The sequence below is a fragment of the Phacochoerus africanus genome, chromosome 15 (assembly GCF_016906955.1).
Source record: "Phacochoerus africanus isolate WHEZ1 chromosome 15, ROS_Pafr_v1, whole genome shotgun sequence".
NCBI lineage: Eukaryota > Metazoa > Chordata > Mammalia > Artiodactyla > Suidae > Phacochoerus > Phacochoerus africanus.
Genome location: NC_062558.1, coordinates 16,749,779 through 16,765,516, shown reverse-complemented (window position 1 = coordinate 16,765,516; position 15,738 = coordinate 16,749,779). Strand labels below are relative to the sequence as shown.

Here is a 15,738-nt window from a genome sequence, read left to right as displayed (position 1 = left end):
AGTTTTCCAAAACTTGAAATTTTGCCTGAAAACTCAGGTTTCAGTGGCAACAATTAAAATGGCAACCAATACTGTCAGCTTTGTGTTGTTTTTTTCCTTGAAATAACAGGCTCACTTCATTTTCTGGAAAATGTCTATCCAGTCCCAAGTTTGCTTAACCATAATCTGATAGGAATTGTCCTTTCAAGCCAAAATGACAGCCCATGAGGAAAGCAGCTCCTTCAAACCTCAGGGCCAACAACTGCCCATGTGCTGTCCATGCACAAGTGCATTATGCGTTCTTCCCATTCATTTCATAGGATTTTTTTTAAGGAATACTCATGGGTCAAGATTTAATACAACTAATACATTTTACTGCTTCATGAACAAGGATTGTCAAGTGAAACTGGCTTTTTTTTTTTTTTTTTTTGAATTTTAAGTGTGCAGCTGTGGAGAACGTGACTGCCTGTTTGATGCTATGGCACCAGCCTTTTCACCCATTATGGCGTTTGCACCATCGGTGTAAATGTCCATTTGATGAAAAAGGCAGGTGTGGTCTCTGTATTATCATGAAATAGTTCTAGCCTTACAGACCCAGCGTTAGCTAGTCTGTAGACCCCGCTCAGAGAAGCCCTGAGCTGTACTGGGCGAACCTCCAGCAGATAACAAGGGCTGCACTAAGGCAGGGGCAGTGGGGGTGGGGAGAGAACGAGGACAAGCAAAGCCCTGTCCTCAGTGAGCAGCTTGGAGAAAGAAGGCAGGGAGACGTAGCCTGAGCTGCACTGTCTGAGGACGGGGGGCACCAGTGTCATCTTTACCAGGATGGGAGCTAGAGGAGCCTAGGTTGGGCGGGGAGACAAGGAGTTCGGGTTTGTATGCACTGAACTGGCATCAGCAGTACATCGTGACTTAACAGTAAAAGGACGTAGAAGACTGAGTCAAGAGAAACCAGAGTGTGGGATGTGGCTGGTTAATGCCTCTCCAGTTTGCTTGAATTGTCTTCTGTCAAAAGCCAGGCAGTGACTCCACCCAATATCAGTGATGTCACAACATGCATGTGTAATGCTACATTTTCCTCTGTTTTCCAGAACCTGCACAGACTGACTCACATTCCTTCTGGAATGTGCCTGGATCGCTCAGAGGTTCTCCATCAAGTGTTCATCTCCAATTGTGACTCCAGCAAAATGACTCAAAAGTGGGAAATAAATAACATCCATAGTGTTTAGAAAGAATGAAAGAAACCAATAACCTACCTACTGACAATGTACATTTTACACAGGACTGAAAATCGCCTGAAAACTGCTGCAACTGTTGTTCCCTGTACAGCTCCAAATCCAGATCCTCCCAGGAGCCCGAGGACATTGATAAAATGTGATTTTACAATAACATTATCATCTGCAATTCCTGTTTACAAAACTGCTTTTACCTTAAACTTTGTAGATGTTTACATCTTTTTGTTTTGTTTCGTTTGAAGATGATGTTGGTAATCTGCTTTTAGCTCTGACTTAGAGTTAAAGGCATTGTTGTCTTCTTTGGGATTACACTCAGGGTCTGAAAGGCAGTTTGATTTTCTTTTTTGTTTGTTTTTAACACACTTGAAAAAAGGTTGGAGAAACCAGACTCTCATATATAACTTGGAGGTTATCAACCTGTTGTGTCTTTATTTAATTTTACATCTTTTTGAAGCACTGCCACAGGTTATTAGCCGAGGTGGCCTTCCTTCACGGTCATGCTGCTTTTTTGAAAGGTGAATTCAACACATTTAGTGCCTCTTTCATTTCTTGGTATATGCTTCAAGAGCTTTTGATGCGATTTGTAGGAAGGTAATGATGGAATTGTCACCTGTCGGAGGAATGCTTTTACTACTCAACTGAGTTTATGCACTACCACCTGCTCTGAAATGGGACGGTGTGTGTGGCTTGGAAAGGAGATGACTAGATGGAACATCCAGGGCGGTCCCTTAGGTGTGAAGATTGTACGACATTAGCTCCCTTTCTTGTCGGCATTCCTAGCGCCCTAAGGCAGCAGAGGGGTCTCCCAACTAGAGGAAAATTGTCCCCTGGCATCTGGGATTGGCTTTTACCCAGTACTTGTCGCTACGGAAAACTATAAATAATTCTCAGTTTGAAACCTTGAAATGGGGGCAACAAAACACCACTGTAAACACATCAAAGGTTTGTTCTGACCGAGGTGAGAATTCTTAAACCCTGTTGGATTAAGCCTTACAAGACTACTGTGTGTTGTAACCCAAGCTGTGCAATTTATGAAGCCAAGAGTGAACGGACCTTTCATTTATATCTTCATCCAAATGAAATTCCCTGCACATTTTTTAAATTTAAAAGAGGCTATTTAAAAATACAGTCCATTCACAGATATGAACTCCTTTCTGTTAGATGATGTGTTAATTTCCCTACTCATTCTTTTTTTTTTTTAGGGAAGTATATTTCTATTAGTATTTTTCCAGTGAAAAGAAGACTTGTTTAAATTTCACATTTATTAAAATAATACCTGCTATAGGAAAACCAAATACTACAAGTGGTCAATTAGATTTTAAGTTCTGTAATAGTCTTTTATTACCCACAAGGTTGAAATGTTATGTTGAATGCAAAAAGATAAAAACAAAAGTGATGAGGTAGGAATGGCAAGTAAATAAAGCATTTTTGATCTTGTAACCATAATCATTACAATGGAAGGAATTCACAAACTACTGCCAGAGGGAAATATTTTCAATTAGAGCTTAAAAAAGGAAGGGGGGAAAAAAACACCTCCATTTGTTTAAAAGAAAAGCCTGTAATTTGTTTCTTCCAAGATTATCTCTTAAATTTGGAAAGCGAAACATCCTAAACAGTTTTATTTATAGTTTTGAATTGTCAATTTGTACTTTGCTACTGATCTGTGATCAACCATTTTAACTTTCATTCATCTCTAGGGATGTTTAAAAAGAAATACATTTATATGCTTATATAATTGCAAAATAAATCAACTATAAGAAGCTAAGAGAACTGGTACTTTAATTACTTGTGTTTGCAAATAGGTTCCATTTTCCTTGTTGAATAGATTATAACCTTGTTAACTATGCATAGGCCTAAGAAAGGTGGCACATAAACTGTGCATGTAAATTTTAAGTGGGTATTTTGTGCAATTCGTTAAGATACTCTATAAAAATGATCCTATATATTGAAATCAGAAACCTTACCAAACAAGAAAAACATCAGAAGCTGCTGCCATAATGACTATTTTCTACTGTAGGCTGCTTTGGAATTAACTCCCATATCCTTGCTTTGTAAGTTGATGCTATCACTATGCATTTCTACACATTTTATAAATTTGATTTATGCAAATTTTGATACACTGTATGTTTCTGTAGAAATTGTATAAATATTCAAATTTTTATTAGGGGAAAATTTTAAAAGTTTATGTATATCTTAATTCCAGGTTGCTTGTTTTTTAGGTGAGAAAAAAATAAAATACTGTATTTTAATCCGTGGGGTTTTTTTTTTAGTACTTGTAATCATTTCTTTCTTTTTTTTTTTTTTTCTTTTTTTCCCCGTGGCATATGGAGATTCCCAGGTTAGGGGTCAATCGGAGCTATAGCTGCTGGCCTATGCCACAGTCATATCGATCCAAGCCATGTCTGCAACCTACACCACAGCTCACGCAATGCCTGATCTTTAACCTGCTGAGCGAGGCCAGGGATCGAACCTGCATTCTCATGGATGCTAGTCAGATTCACTTCTGCTCAACCACAACACGAACTTCACGTATTTGTAATCATTTCTATATCTAAACACTGAATGTTTGAATTACTTGACTTTATTGTTTACAAGATACACTAACATAAGAGTTAAAATACTGTTTTAATATAATGTTGGTTAAAATTTTGCTTAGAACATGCTTAGAATAATCAGAGATTATCTAAGTAGGAGACAAAGGCTTATTTTTGTCCCTGGTTGCCTACATGTAGCAATTTTTTTTAAAAGATCACTGGTTTTGTATTACAAAAACAATCCCAGCAACTTATTTCTTTCTTGGCAGTGTATTCTACTGTGTCAGTCTCTCTTAAGATAGTCTCTCTAAGGAATCTGGGAATATATTTCATTATTTCTGGACAGAATGTAATTGAAAAGAAATCCACATATAATTCAGTGGAGAACATGACAAGGACCTGACCTGAGCCAGAGAGCCAACAAGCCAGTAATTGGGTGTGTGAATATTAATCCATGTGAAAGCCCTTTTTAAAGTTATTAGGCACTATGAAAGTGCATATTACTCATTAGCATCAACCTGTTGCGATAAAATTCATGATTTGGGGGGACCACTGTCCCTGGGACTAGAGATGAACGAAAGGGCTATTTCTAAACTAACTTCAGTAACTGCTTTGCCAAGCTCGCTTTTTAAGATTTTGAAATGCCCATAACTGTGGTTGGTGGATTTCAGTTTTGTAGGTGAATCAGGTCTAGGGACCACATCTGAGCAGAGGTGGGATGGAGGGCTCAGTAATTTTCATAACAGGATGTTACCATCTGTTCATCTGAATCGTATAGTGCAGTGGACTTGTCCGTATTTGAATCCCTGTTCCGGTACAAATGACTTGTGTGACCTGAGCAGGTTTTTTTATGCTTCTCTATGCGTCAGTTTTCCCATTTATAAAATTTATAAAACTGCCAATTTCATAGGGTTTTCATCAGGATTAAATGAGTTAACATACATAAAGTGCCTAGAATAGTTCCTGGCATATAGTCAGGGTAATGTACGTGTTAGCTACTGTTACCTGGTTTGAACAGCTAGCTACACTGCAGACCCTATATAAAGCCTCCGTGTGTGTACCCGTGTTTCAAATGCAAGATATTATTGCCTCCAAGTGAAGAATTTTAAGCTCCTAAGTTTCTTATATTGAGGGCAAAATAGTTATCCACAAGTGAATAAATTGTTATCTCTACCTCACACCATTCATGTGTAGAATGAAGTTTTAAGTGGTCTAATTTATAATTTAACCCTTGGATAGAACTAAGTGCATCTTGAAAAATATCTTTAAGATACAAGAATCTTTAAATGAAATTTCTCTTGGGCTTTTGATATGAGCAAATAAACTCCAGCTATCTTAATAATTAAATACCCAAAACAAAATAAAAATTGTTTTTGGAAGTAGAAAATAGGATAGACTTGCACGTCGGTTCATAGCATAGCATAGTAATTGTTATTGGACTTAAGCTGCTGGCCTAAACAAGTATGAAACTGGACAAAATATATGCAGCAGCTGTTTTCAGGAACTGGGTACCAAGCAAAGCAGACTGATTACTTGAAAGAAGAGGATCACACAGGACAAACCCCAGCTCATGTCTAGTCTGCCTGGAGAACTTTCCCAACCACAGTATAGGAGAGGGGAACCCAAACCCTGGTGATATGGTGGAGCTGAGGAGGCAGAGTAGAAGTCTGAGGCTGCCAAGACAGCTGGAATTTACAGGGCAGGTCACTGGAGGGGCGTGCACTTGAATACCAGAAGACCTGTACAGGAATTTTGATAGCATTGCCATTTATAATAGCAAAAGCCCCAGGAACACCCTCAATATCCATTAGCAGAAGAGTGGATCAACTGTGGTATAATCACAAGACGGAATGTTACAAGGCAGGGAACATGAATGAACTACTTACATACAGGCCACTAGGGTGGTGTTGATTGGAAAATGTAATTCCCACAAGATTTCATCCAGCAAATACTTTTTATAAAATCAAAAGCAACTGAAACATAAAGTCACATACATGCATATGTATGTAAATAATACATATTTAAATAAGAGGCTAACATGGTTACAAAAGGGGATAAGAAAGACAAATTAGGGCTCTGGGATTAATAAACTACTACACAAAAAAATAATAAACAAGAATTTACTGTAAAGCATGGGGAATTATACCCTGTATAATAACCTATAATGGAATGTAATCTGCAGAAAAAAACTGAATCACTATGCTATATACCTGATACTGACAGCATTACTGTAAATCATCTATACTTCAATTTTCTTAAAAAAAGAAGTTATGTAACTTGTCTAAATTCCCATGTTTAGTATTAGAGTCTCAGACATAAAACAACTCCAGTACTCAATATCCCCAAGACCCTGTAGGAGGAATTTCTAGTGTTTTCCACGTAACTAGCTTTCCTCTCCACCGAGACTGTCAATCACAGAAGTGAATTTGGTACTCTTTACCACACCAACTATATTAACACATATATATTGGCATGCATACTCTTAGCTAATATTCATTGTTCAGTTTCTTGCAACCAGGATAAGTGTTTTAGATGTAGCACCTCATATAATGCTTAAAAAAAAGGAAACAAAGGTTACTCGCAGGCCTGATATTACCAAACTGATAAACATTCCTATTCAGACTGATGTGATTCCCAGTGTAAACTCATCAGCCCACTCTAATTTTTCATAACTTTTTTTCCTTGTGTATGTTTTTTTGCTTATTCATCTGTATTGAGGAAATACAGATCAGAGAGTAACACACAAATGTGAATGAATTAGTGTTTTACTTTCTTACCTGCTGCTCTAGGTCACTGTCCATGTTGACTGCCATGTACTCCTGAAGAAAGGAGACTGGACTCATCAGTATAAAGGTCATTTCCAGTTTTGAAAATTGATGCTATTTCAGCTTCCTGTTAGTACTTAACAGTTTTCCTTTTTTAATGTGACGCTTATATGAGCTCCTGAGCCACTATTCTGTAGATATGGAAACTCCCAGGATGAGGCTGAGAGGTCTGCACAAAGTCCTGACAAAAGGCCCAGGAGCTCAATGTCATTCCATTAAGATCTCAGAAACAAATATTTATAGGTACCTTTACAACAGGATAAGTTAGATGAGCTTCCAGTCAAAGGGAGAAGGGTTTCCAGAAAACTATGAAAGTAGTGCTTAGCTGGGAAGCATACATTAACTGTTACCCTAATTCAAGTAAATACTGAGAATCCTATATTTACCTAATTTATAGAAGTGACAAAGTGGTAACCTCTGGATAGGAGCTTACATACATATTTTCTGTGAGCCAAACGTGTACTCTGACAGTATTTACAGCTCAGATTTCACATTTTTTAAATATCTAGAATTCTAATTCCACTTGAAAATTTGGGAGATTTAGAACTCCTAGGCCCACATTTCCATCCAACAAAAGGACTGAACTAAATAAAGGCTATCCCCTTTATCCTGGCAATGTATGTTTACAGATATTTATAGAACACCCTACTCTCTCTGGCCAGTATGTCTCTCAAACACTTTACCCGCAACTTTTTAGCATCAAGTCATGTAACACCAGTAAATAGTTTTAAAACATATACAACTAGATTTCATTTTATGATCAGCAAAAGCCCCAAAATAACCACTGAGATATGATTAGCGGAGGGCAATCATTAAGAGGTTTGAAGATTTTACTTTAGTCCATTTGCTCTGGGAGTTATGCTAATACTTACCTTTTATTTAACAACTTTGGCTAGTATTTCCTGTGTAAGAAATAATTCTTCTAAGGTATTTATCCCAAATATGACATAAGATAAGCAGCCAAGGTTCCCATGGCTGGTAATGAGAATTTTGGCTGCTATTTTAAAACTTGATAGGTAACCAAGATTGTCAGGTTTAACTGTACAACTATCAACAGCTTTCTTCTGTATACTTTTAGCCAACAGATGGCCAACTTTCACTAATAACCTGTTAACTATTCAACATAGTTATCTAAATTCAAATGTAAGCAACAGCTTCCTTAAATGAGCATTTCTTAACTGTCTTCCTCTGTAATTAGAAATCCTAATGGAATTTCATCGAACTACAATCAAGAAAGATAATAACCATCTCAAAAGCTTTCCTGGGTTGCTTACCCAGAACTCTAGGCTTAATAAGGCCACACTCATTTTTAAGATTTAACTCAAAATTCACTCTAGTATTCCACCAGTTTATCAACAGAAAAGGTAACCCTGTTGCTACTGTTTTGAAAAGTCTGTTTTAGGTATGGATTCACTGTATTAGCTCCTCTACCTTGTATTAAAAAGAAAGTTTCTCTAAGATAAAATGTGAGCTAACAACCCCCAAAAGACAAATTAGTTAATAAATTAACATGTAAATGTCAAGAACAAAACTTACTCATTTTATAAAACTGCATAAATTTTTCAAGTTTGTTAAATTCCAGATCTGATTTTCAAAAAACACTCTGTAAATATGAATAAAATGGGCATGTTTTAACCAAGTATTTTCCTAAGTCAACCATGTCTAAGAACTATTAGGCAGAGTGATTTAAAAAGTTGACATGGTTCCAGACCATCTTCTTAAAATAAAAAGTAAGCATATAAGACAAAGACAATAGAAATAATATACATAATTTTATTACAAAATTTTTTTAAAAAAACAAAATGCAACATTCTAGAAAACCCAAAATTTGCTATTGATACTAATTTCTACGAGTTTGCTGTTACCATACACAAGAAATTAAAGAAACCATTAAATATTTAGAAACATTCAACATCAGAAGCTTTAAAATCTAACTGTATGTAGTAGCCCCTCAAAAAGCTGCAACCTGCACTTTTAAAAAAAGTATTTTCTCTACAAAGAATCTTATTAGCTATACAAAAATCTGTACAGTTTTTATACTGAAGCTAATATTGAGCTGCACTTGAATTCACATTCTTAGCAAAATAATTGCCTGAGCACACACACACACTCCACACACAACATTACAGGATAGCCATTTATTCCTCATCTTCATCTTCTTCCTCCTCGTCTTCATCTTCTTCCTCCTCTTCCTCTTCCTCCTCATCTTCTGGTTCATTCTTCTTCTTAGAGCCTGTTGGCCTGCCAGGGCCCTTCTTTCCTGCTTCACCCTTACCCTTGGCACGGTATGCAGCAATATCCTGAAATATTGTCAAAAAAAAAATGCAATAAAATCAGCATCCGGTATCATTACTCAACTGTGAAAACCACTAAGTTGTAAACAATCTAAGATCATTGACCAATAACCCTGATGACTGTCTAAAATTTGATTTTGAGAGCATTCCCTCTGGGCCTTAGAAAGCTAATGATGTAAAATAATGGGGGTGTATTATACTGATATCAGTACTTTCACTACCCTTACCTGTTTACCTCACACAGCCAGCTCCTTCCCTAACTTCTCTTTTTAGATACATCCACATAAAACAATACTTTTGTTTGGTCCTCCACACTCTTAACTACATACCTATACTACAAGTGGAGTCTTGAATGCAGCAATCTACCAGTGCTACAAACACTGGTTCCAGTCCAAAAAGAAAGGTTTCAGTTAGTTTATGCTGCTTAAGCATACAATTCTCATTAGACGTTTTCAAAACAAAGCTGATAACCAAACTATGTGTGCCCAGTTTCTACCTATTTCTAACATACTCATTTAGAAAATATCTACTTTATTTCAAACTTGCCTGGAAAAAATTAAGACAACACACCTTTTCATATTTTTCCTTTAGCTTAGCTGCTTTCTGTTCATACGGTTGTTTATCTTTGGCTGACTGCTCAGACCACATTTCACCCAATTTCTTTGCAGTATCCCCAATGGATAAGCCAGGGTGTTCACTTTTGATCTTTGGGCGATGTTCAGAGCAAAACAGGAAGAAGGCAGATCTAAAAGGAAGGAACAGAGGTTTAATACACTGAATGAAAGAGCAAAGGAGTAATTCTGTCGGCTTTAAAATAAACTCACGGAGGCCTTTTGGGAGCATTGGGATCTTTTTTCTTGCCCTTCTTGTCACCCTTGGGAGGGACGTAATTTTTCATCTCCCGGTCATAGCGAGCTTTGTCACTTTTTGCCATATCTTCAAACTTGGACTTTTCCTTGGCAGACATGGTCTGTGGGCATGAAAAGGGCAGGAAAAACACACGACTATAAACACCGAAGCGAGTCACCGCCACCTGCCCGTGCACGGAGCCCGGGAGCCGGGTGGGGGCCCGCGCCCACCTTCCATCGCTCGGAGCACTTCTTGGAGAACTCGGCGAAGTTGACCGAGGAATCGGGGTGTTTCTTCTTGTGCTCCTCCCGGCAGGTCTGCACGAAGAAGGCGTACGAGGACATCTTGCCCCGCGGCTTGTTGGGGTCGCCCTTCCCCATGGTGCTGCGGCGCCGGCGACAACGCGTCCACCTGGCGGGAGAGCGCGGCCGGGCGCTGGCGGGAGGCCGGGCGGGGCAGCTTCCCGCCCAAAGGCCCCCCGCCCCTCGGCCCGGGCCGCGACGCCCCGCGAGGCCCCTCCGCCCTGACAGGAAAACTCCGGCTTCCACGCCGCGAGTCCCATTCCCACCTGCCGCCTCGGACCCCGCGTTCAAAACACGCCCGAACGGGCGGCCGGGCTTCCCGCCTCCACAGCGCGGCCCTCCGGACCGCACCCAGATCCCGCCCGCGGGGCGAGCCCCGACAGCTGCGGCGTCCGGACCGTCCGGGAGGGGAGGGGGATGGCCGGCCACTCACCGGGGCCCGGAGGGGTCTCTTGCCTGGTGGTAGCTTCTCCTCAGGCTCCCGCGCAGCGGCCGGGTGCGACCGCGACGCTGCCTACCTGCGGCTCCGGCGTGAACTGGTTTGTAGCTAACGCAATCCTCCGCCTCTTGTTTTGCAGACTGCTCCGCGCCACGGCAACTTGACGAGCCGGTCCGCAGGCCACGCCCCCGACGCTCCGATTGGCTCTGGGGATTATTCAAACTCCAGGAGGCCCCGCCCCCTAGCCCCGGCGGCCTCCGATTGGCCGACGTGTCGCCAGGCCCGTCCCCACGGCCGCAGCCTAGCAGGTTCGGTGGGTCGCCCGGGTCGTTAACTCCCAGACCCGTTAGAACCGGTCAGGGGAGGAATGTGCTGCCCGATCCTGATTGGCGGCCGGAAAAGGGTTTGAAAAATGGCGGGCCTGGCGCTGACTGGCTGTGGCAGGAGGCGGGGGGCGTGGTTGGCCCGCGGGGAAGCCCCGCCAGATTTAAAAATACTGAGTCTCAAAGCGCGGGGTCTACTCTACCCAGCCGGCACCGCTCGGTTAGCTGACGCTGAGGTAGCCGGGGAGGTGCGTCCCGCCGGTCCCCCGCCCCAGAGAGGCCGCAGTCCCGGCTCCCGGAGTGGTGGTCCCTGCCCCGTCCAGAGAATAACATGGGGAGGCCGAGGAGCCTGCGCTGCGGCGGACGACCAGCCCCGCCGGCGGTCGCTGAGGCTGGGGTAGGACCGGAGGAAGATAGGTGGCGAGGCCCTGGGAGGGGTGGGGGAGCCGTTCCCGCCCCCAAGGGGGCCAATCGCCCGTGGAGTCCACACTTGGCCCCTCATTCCCCACTTTGTCTCGGCGTCTAGCCGGGGGGTGAGCAGGGCGGGGCCGGGAGGGGTGGGAAGCATCTCCCTGGCTCCACCCCTCCATCCGGGCCGGATCCTGGGCGGTGACCCTCGGGCTGGGCTAACCCTTCCATCCCCACCCGGTTGCTGCCCCGACTCCGATCCCTGAGACATCCTCCATTCCTCGCCGCCTTAGGCCGTTTCGCTGTCCCCGCGATGGTCACTGTTTTGTCTCTGCCACGCGGTCGTTTTTAAAACCTTTTCCGTGTCGGAGATCCCTCGGAGACACCCGGGAAGGCCTTGAAAGCTGCCCGCCCTCTGAAGCATTTACGCGCCAAACTGCGGCTGCGGCGCTTCACAGACTCCTCCCCGCCCAGGTTAAGAACCTTCCTCTCTGCGTCTGGTGAGAGCGCGGCCCAGCGACCTTAACTTTTCGCTTCAAAGCTCACAAGCCGCCTTTCCCGGGGTAGGACCATGGTGACTGACATGCTATTTCTGTGTTGCATTTAGTTTTGAGGGTTATTTTTTCTGTTGGCCCGTATGTTAAGAAACAGTTGGTTTCAACAGATTTTAAATATTCTCTCTTTCCTCCGTAAATTCGCTGGCATTTGTTAAACTGTGTGCTCCTATTTGGTTTGTATACGGTCCTCATGCTCAGCAGAACCTCAGTTCCAGCAGCTGTTTATCTAGATTTACTGATAAAAACTAGGTTTTTGAAAACGGAAATGGATGTTAGTTGCACGACGTGGTGCGTGTACCTAATACCACTGAATTTAAAAGTAAATTGGAAAATAATGCGTTAGTGTTCTCTATTGCTATTTGAATAATATGGTATGGTTTATTTTTTCAACTTGGATTTCCCTGTGCTTTTATAGCACAATTGTAACTGATTTTATATGAGAATAGGGTCAATGCACATGTAATTAGATAAGGTGAGATCATACCTGGGTGAGCCCCTAATCCAATATGATTGATTTCCTTGTAAAAACTGTGGGTTTGGCCACAGAGACAGACATGATATGAAAAGACAAGGGGAGAAGATGGCCATCTACCAGCTAGGGAGAAAGGCCTGGAATAGATCCTTCTCTTAAAAACCTACAGAAGGAGCCAATCCCTCTGATACCAATTTCCATTCTTTATCTCATCACAGCAGAGAACAGGAAGACATTTCTATAATCTACTTTTATCCTCCATTCCAAGACTTCACTTTCCTGCCGTACTTCTGTAAAAGTAACATTGAGAGATACAGTGAAGTCATAAATGAAATTTCATATGTTCTAAAATAAATTTTCCAAATTTACTTTTTTTAGAATACAGCATCTTCTTAAAAGATGATACAGAGGAAAGAATTTGTGCTTTTCATTAAAAAAAATGTGTGAATTAAAATACAAGGGCTGAAATTTTGAATAATACACATAACATCTCTAGGCTTTCTATTGATTTAAAATGATGTTTGTGAATAATCTCTAAGTTGTATGATTCTGTAACTGTGAATATGTGATCATGATGTGAAGAAATATCTTAATTTTTGCAGTTGTTAGGTGGTCAAGAGATTATAATTAAAATTTAAATGAAAAATAACTTGTTTCTAGGAATTCCTTTCGTTATAAGCACCAGTAAGTGTGAGCCTAATTATTTCAGAACAGTATTTGATGTAATAAACTCAAATTTAATAAACTACATAGAATAAAACTTACATTATATATTATTGCTCAGTCATTAGTTTTCTAGTAAAATGATCTCACCAGGGGTTTCCCCCCCTAGATGATACAAGTATATCACTTTATTTGCCAAACTTTGCCTGAGTTCAGCATCTCACAAATCATAACAACATAAATATTTAGCAATAAATGTGAGCTAAGATCAAAGCTGTTTCCAAAATAGGTTGCCTATCCTATAAGTATAAAAAGCTTTTCTGTTGGTAAGCTGGAATTTATCTACAGCAATGTCAACCTGGCAGAATTGTTTAGAAATGATCTGGGTTCTGCTACCATTTATTCAGTCATTTATCCTAAAAAATTTGTGTTTTTCATAATCTAATCAAGTCAGACTGGGAAAATCTCAAAGGAAAGAAAATATAGTTTTGTAACCCCCCCTCACATATACAAAGCAGTAAATAAGTTCTCAATCAGTATTATTATTTATTGATTAACTCATATAGTTAGCAAAAATCAAGTATGCTTTTCATAAGGTAAGTTGTATATAAAATAATTATTATTCTCTTACGTTGCATAGTTAATGTAAAAAACTGAACACCATTAATTACTCTGCACACATCTTAGTTTCTGAAAGATGAATCTTATATTGGAGTTTAATATTTTCAAGTTGTTTTAAAGGTAGTGAGAGAAGGGTAAGCAATTAAAGTGTTGTCACATGGGCACATCCACTTGTGAGGAGACCACTGGTTCTGAGGCTTAACTGTACTCTCTCCAGAGAGTCAACTTAGTGGTGTAGCTCAACAGTGAATTTTTGAAGAAATGAAAATGCATGTTAAGAAAAAACAAAAACCTCTTGTTCTATTGCTAGCATTTTCAATGAAAAATGATACTACTGTTATGTACTGTTATTATTTTTTGTCTTTTTAGGGCCGCACCTGAGACATATGGAAGTTCCCAAGTAAGGGGTCGAACTGAGGAGTTGCAGCTACTGGCCTACACCACAGCCACAGCAACGCCAGACCCTAAACCCACTGAGTGGGGCCAGGGATTGAACCCACGTCCTCATGGACACTAGTTGGGTTCATTACTGCTGAGCCACAATGGGAACTCCAAAAAATCACTTATTTTTGTAAATCATTATGAATTAGATGTCCACCGGAAGAAACATAAATGAATCTTCCACAGTCTTTCAGGGTTAAGGAGACAGAGACCACCAAGACTTCAGTCAAAAGCCCACATGACAATGTCTGAGGAACAGAAGTGAGCCAGATGTGAACTGGGCCTTACTAAGACTTTACAACACATCCTGGATATGTACCAGCTCAGTCCCTCATGGACTAAGATAATCAACCCTTTATCCTTCTACCTATTAGAGGGGTTTGTTCTGCCTAATACAGGAAAGATCATCTGGAACACATCCTAGTAATAAAAAATGTGAAAATTTAAGACAGAAACATCTTAGGAACCAGAGGAAAAAGACAGTAGATTTTAAAAAGCAACAATAATTCTGAATGCTGACTTTTCAACAGAACTATGAAATCCAGAAGACCATAAAATGACATCTTTAAATTACTAAAGGAAAAAGAAGACTACTCACTTCAAGTTCTATATCCAGGGAAAAAGCTTTCAAGAATTAAGGCAAAATAAAGACGTTTTCAGACAAAATAAGCTGAGAATTTATTGCCTGCAGTCCTCCTTAAGGAAAATGATCCTAAATCCTCAGGAGGAGGAAAAGAACACAGGCAAGAGAAATTATGTAAATTTTTAAAGTATTATTTGTTTAAAACAAAGTGTCATGTGGGTTTTTATAACACAAGGAAGTAGACCAACGAGATAGGAAAAACAAATGGAGTTCAATTCTGAGGGTCTTTTGTTCAGAAAATAATAAAGTAATAATTTGTGTTAAGCTGTAATATGCCTGGCATGCTGTACTTTGGGGTGCTAGTTACATATGTATGTGTATATATATATACATACATATATATATGTGTGTACATATATATATACACATATATATATATACACACATACATATATACATACACATACATATATATATGTATACACATACATATATATATATGCAAAAATTATCTTCCTATATATAGAATCCCAGGTCTTAAATAAGTCTGTACTAAAAAGCCAATGACTAATGGCTACTAAGCATATCAAAATATGTTTAACACTAGTAATCATTAGGGAAGTACAAATTAAAACCACAGGAAGATACCACTATACATGGCTGTAATTAAAAAGACAGAAAATACCAAGTGTTGGTGAAAATGTGGAAAAATTGGAACAATCCTCTATCACCAGTGGGAACATAAAATAGTATGGTCATTACAGAAAACAGTTTGGCGGTTTCGCAAGATTTAAGCACATATTTACCAAGCAGTCCCATTTGTGGGACCTACCCACGAGAAAGGAAAACCGTGTCCACAAAAATAACTTGTATGTGAATGTTTATAGCAGCTTTACTTGTAATAGCCAAAACCCAGAAATAATCCCAGTGTCCACAAACTGATGACTGAATAAACAAAAATGTTTATCCATACACTGGAATACTATTTATCAATAAACAGGAATTGAGGGGAAAAAAGGAATAAACATTGCTAGAAGCTATAACATGAATGAACCCTTAAAAACATTATGCTAAGTCAAGCCAGACACAGAAGACAACAGATTGTATGATTCCATCGATGATGAAATTTCTGGAAAAAGCAAATATATGTACAGACACATAAAGCAGAAGAGTAGTTGCCCTGGGGCTGGACGTGGGAACTGGGCTGATAGCACAA

General features: G+C 40.2%; 2 protein-coding genes across 8 annotated transcripts in view; one reads left to right on the top strand and one right to left on the bottom strand.

The window, feature by feature from the left end:
• Positions 1-3,460, top strand: part of GALNT7 (polypeptide N-acetylgalactosaminyltransferase 7) — a 119,010-nt gene extending 115,550 nt beyond the window's left edge. For 3 of the 5 annotated variants that reach the window (XM_047761403.1, XM_047761404.1, XM_047761405.1), the window contains exon 12: positions 1,068-3,460. In XM_047761403.1, coding sequence (XP_047617359.1) covers positions 1,068-1,205 — 138 coding nt within the window. In that variant the 3' untranslated portion in view covers positions 1,206-3,460. The remainder of the gene's footprint in view (positions 1-1,067) is intronic. The other 2 variants (XR_007132295.1, XR_007132294.1) reach the window with 1 other exon arrangement.
• A 4,869-nt stretch (positions 3,461-8,329) lies between these two features.
• Positions 8,330-10,623, bottom strand: HMGB2 (high mobility group box 2). Of its 3 annotated transcripts, none has more exons than XM_047760847.1 (5): positions 10,449-10,623; positions 9,944-10,124; positions 9,689-9,834; positions 9,435-9,609; positions 8,330-8,870 (listed from the first exon to the last, which is right to left on the bottom strand). In XM_047760847.1, exons 2-5 carry the CDS (start codon positions 10,091-10,093, stop codon positions 8,709-8,711), a joined length of 633 nt encoding a protein of 210 aa, XP_047616803.1. In that variant the 5' UTR covers positions 10,094-10,124; positions 10,449-10,623; the 3' UTR covers positions 8,330-8,708. The 3 variants fall into 3 exon arrangements, with proteins under 3 accessions (XP_047616803.1, XP_047616806.1, XP_047616805.1); XM_047760850.1 differs by having other exon boundaries at positions 10,534-10,621; XM_047760849.1 differs by having other exon boundaries at positions 10,472-10,606.
• Between the last annotated feature and the right edge of the window lie 5,115 nt (positions 10,624-15,738).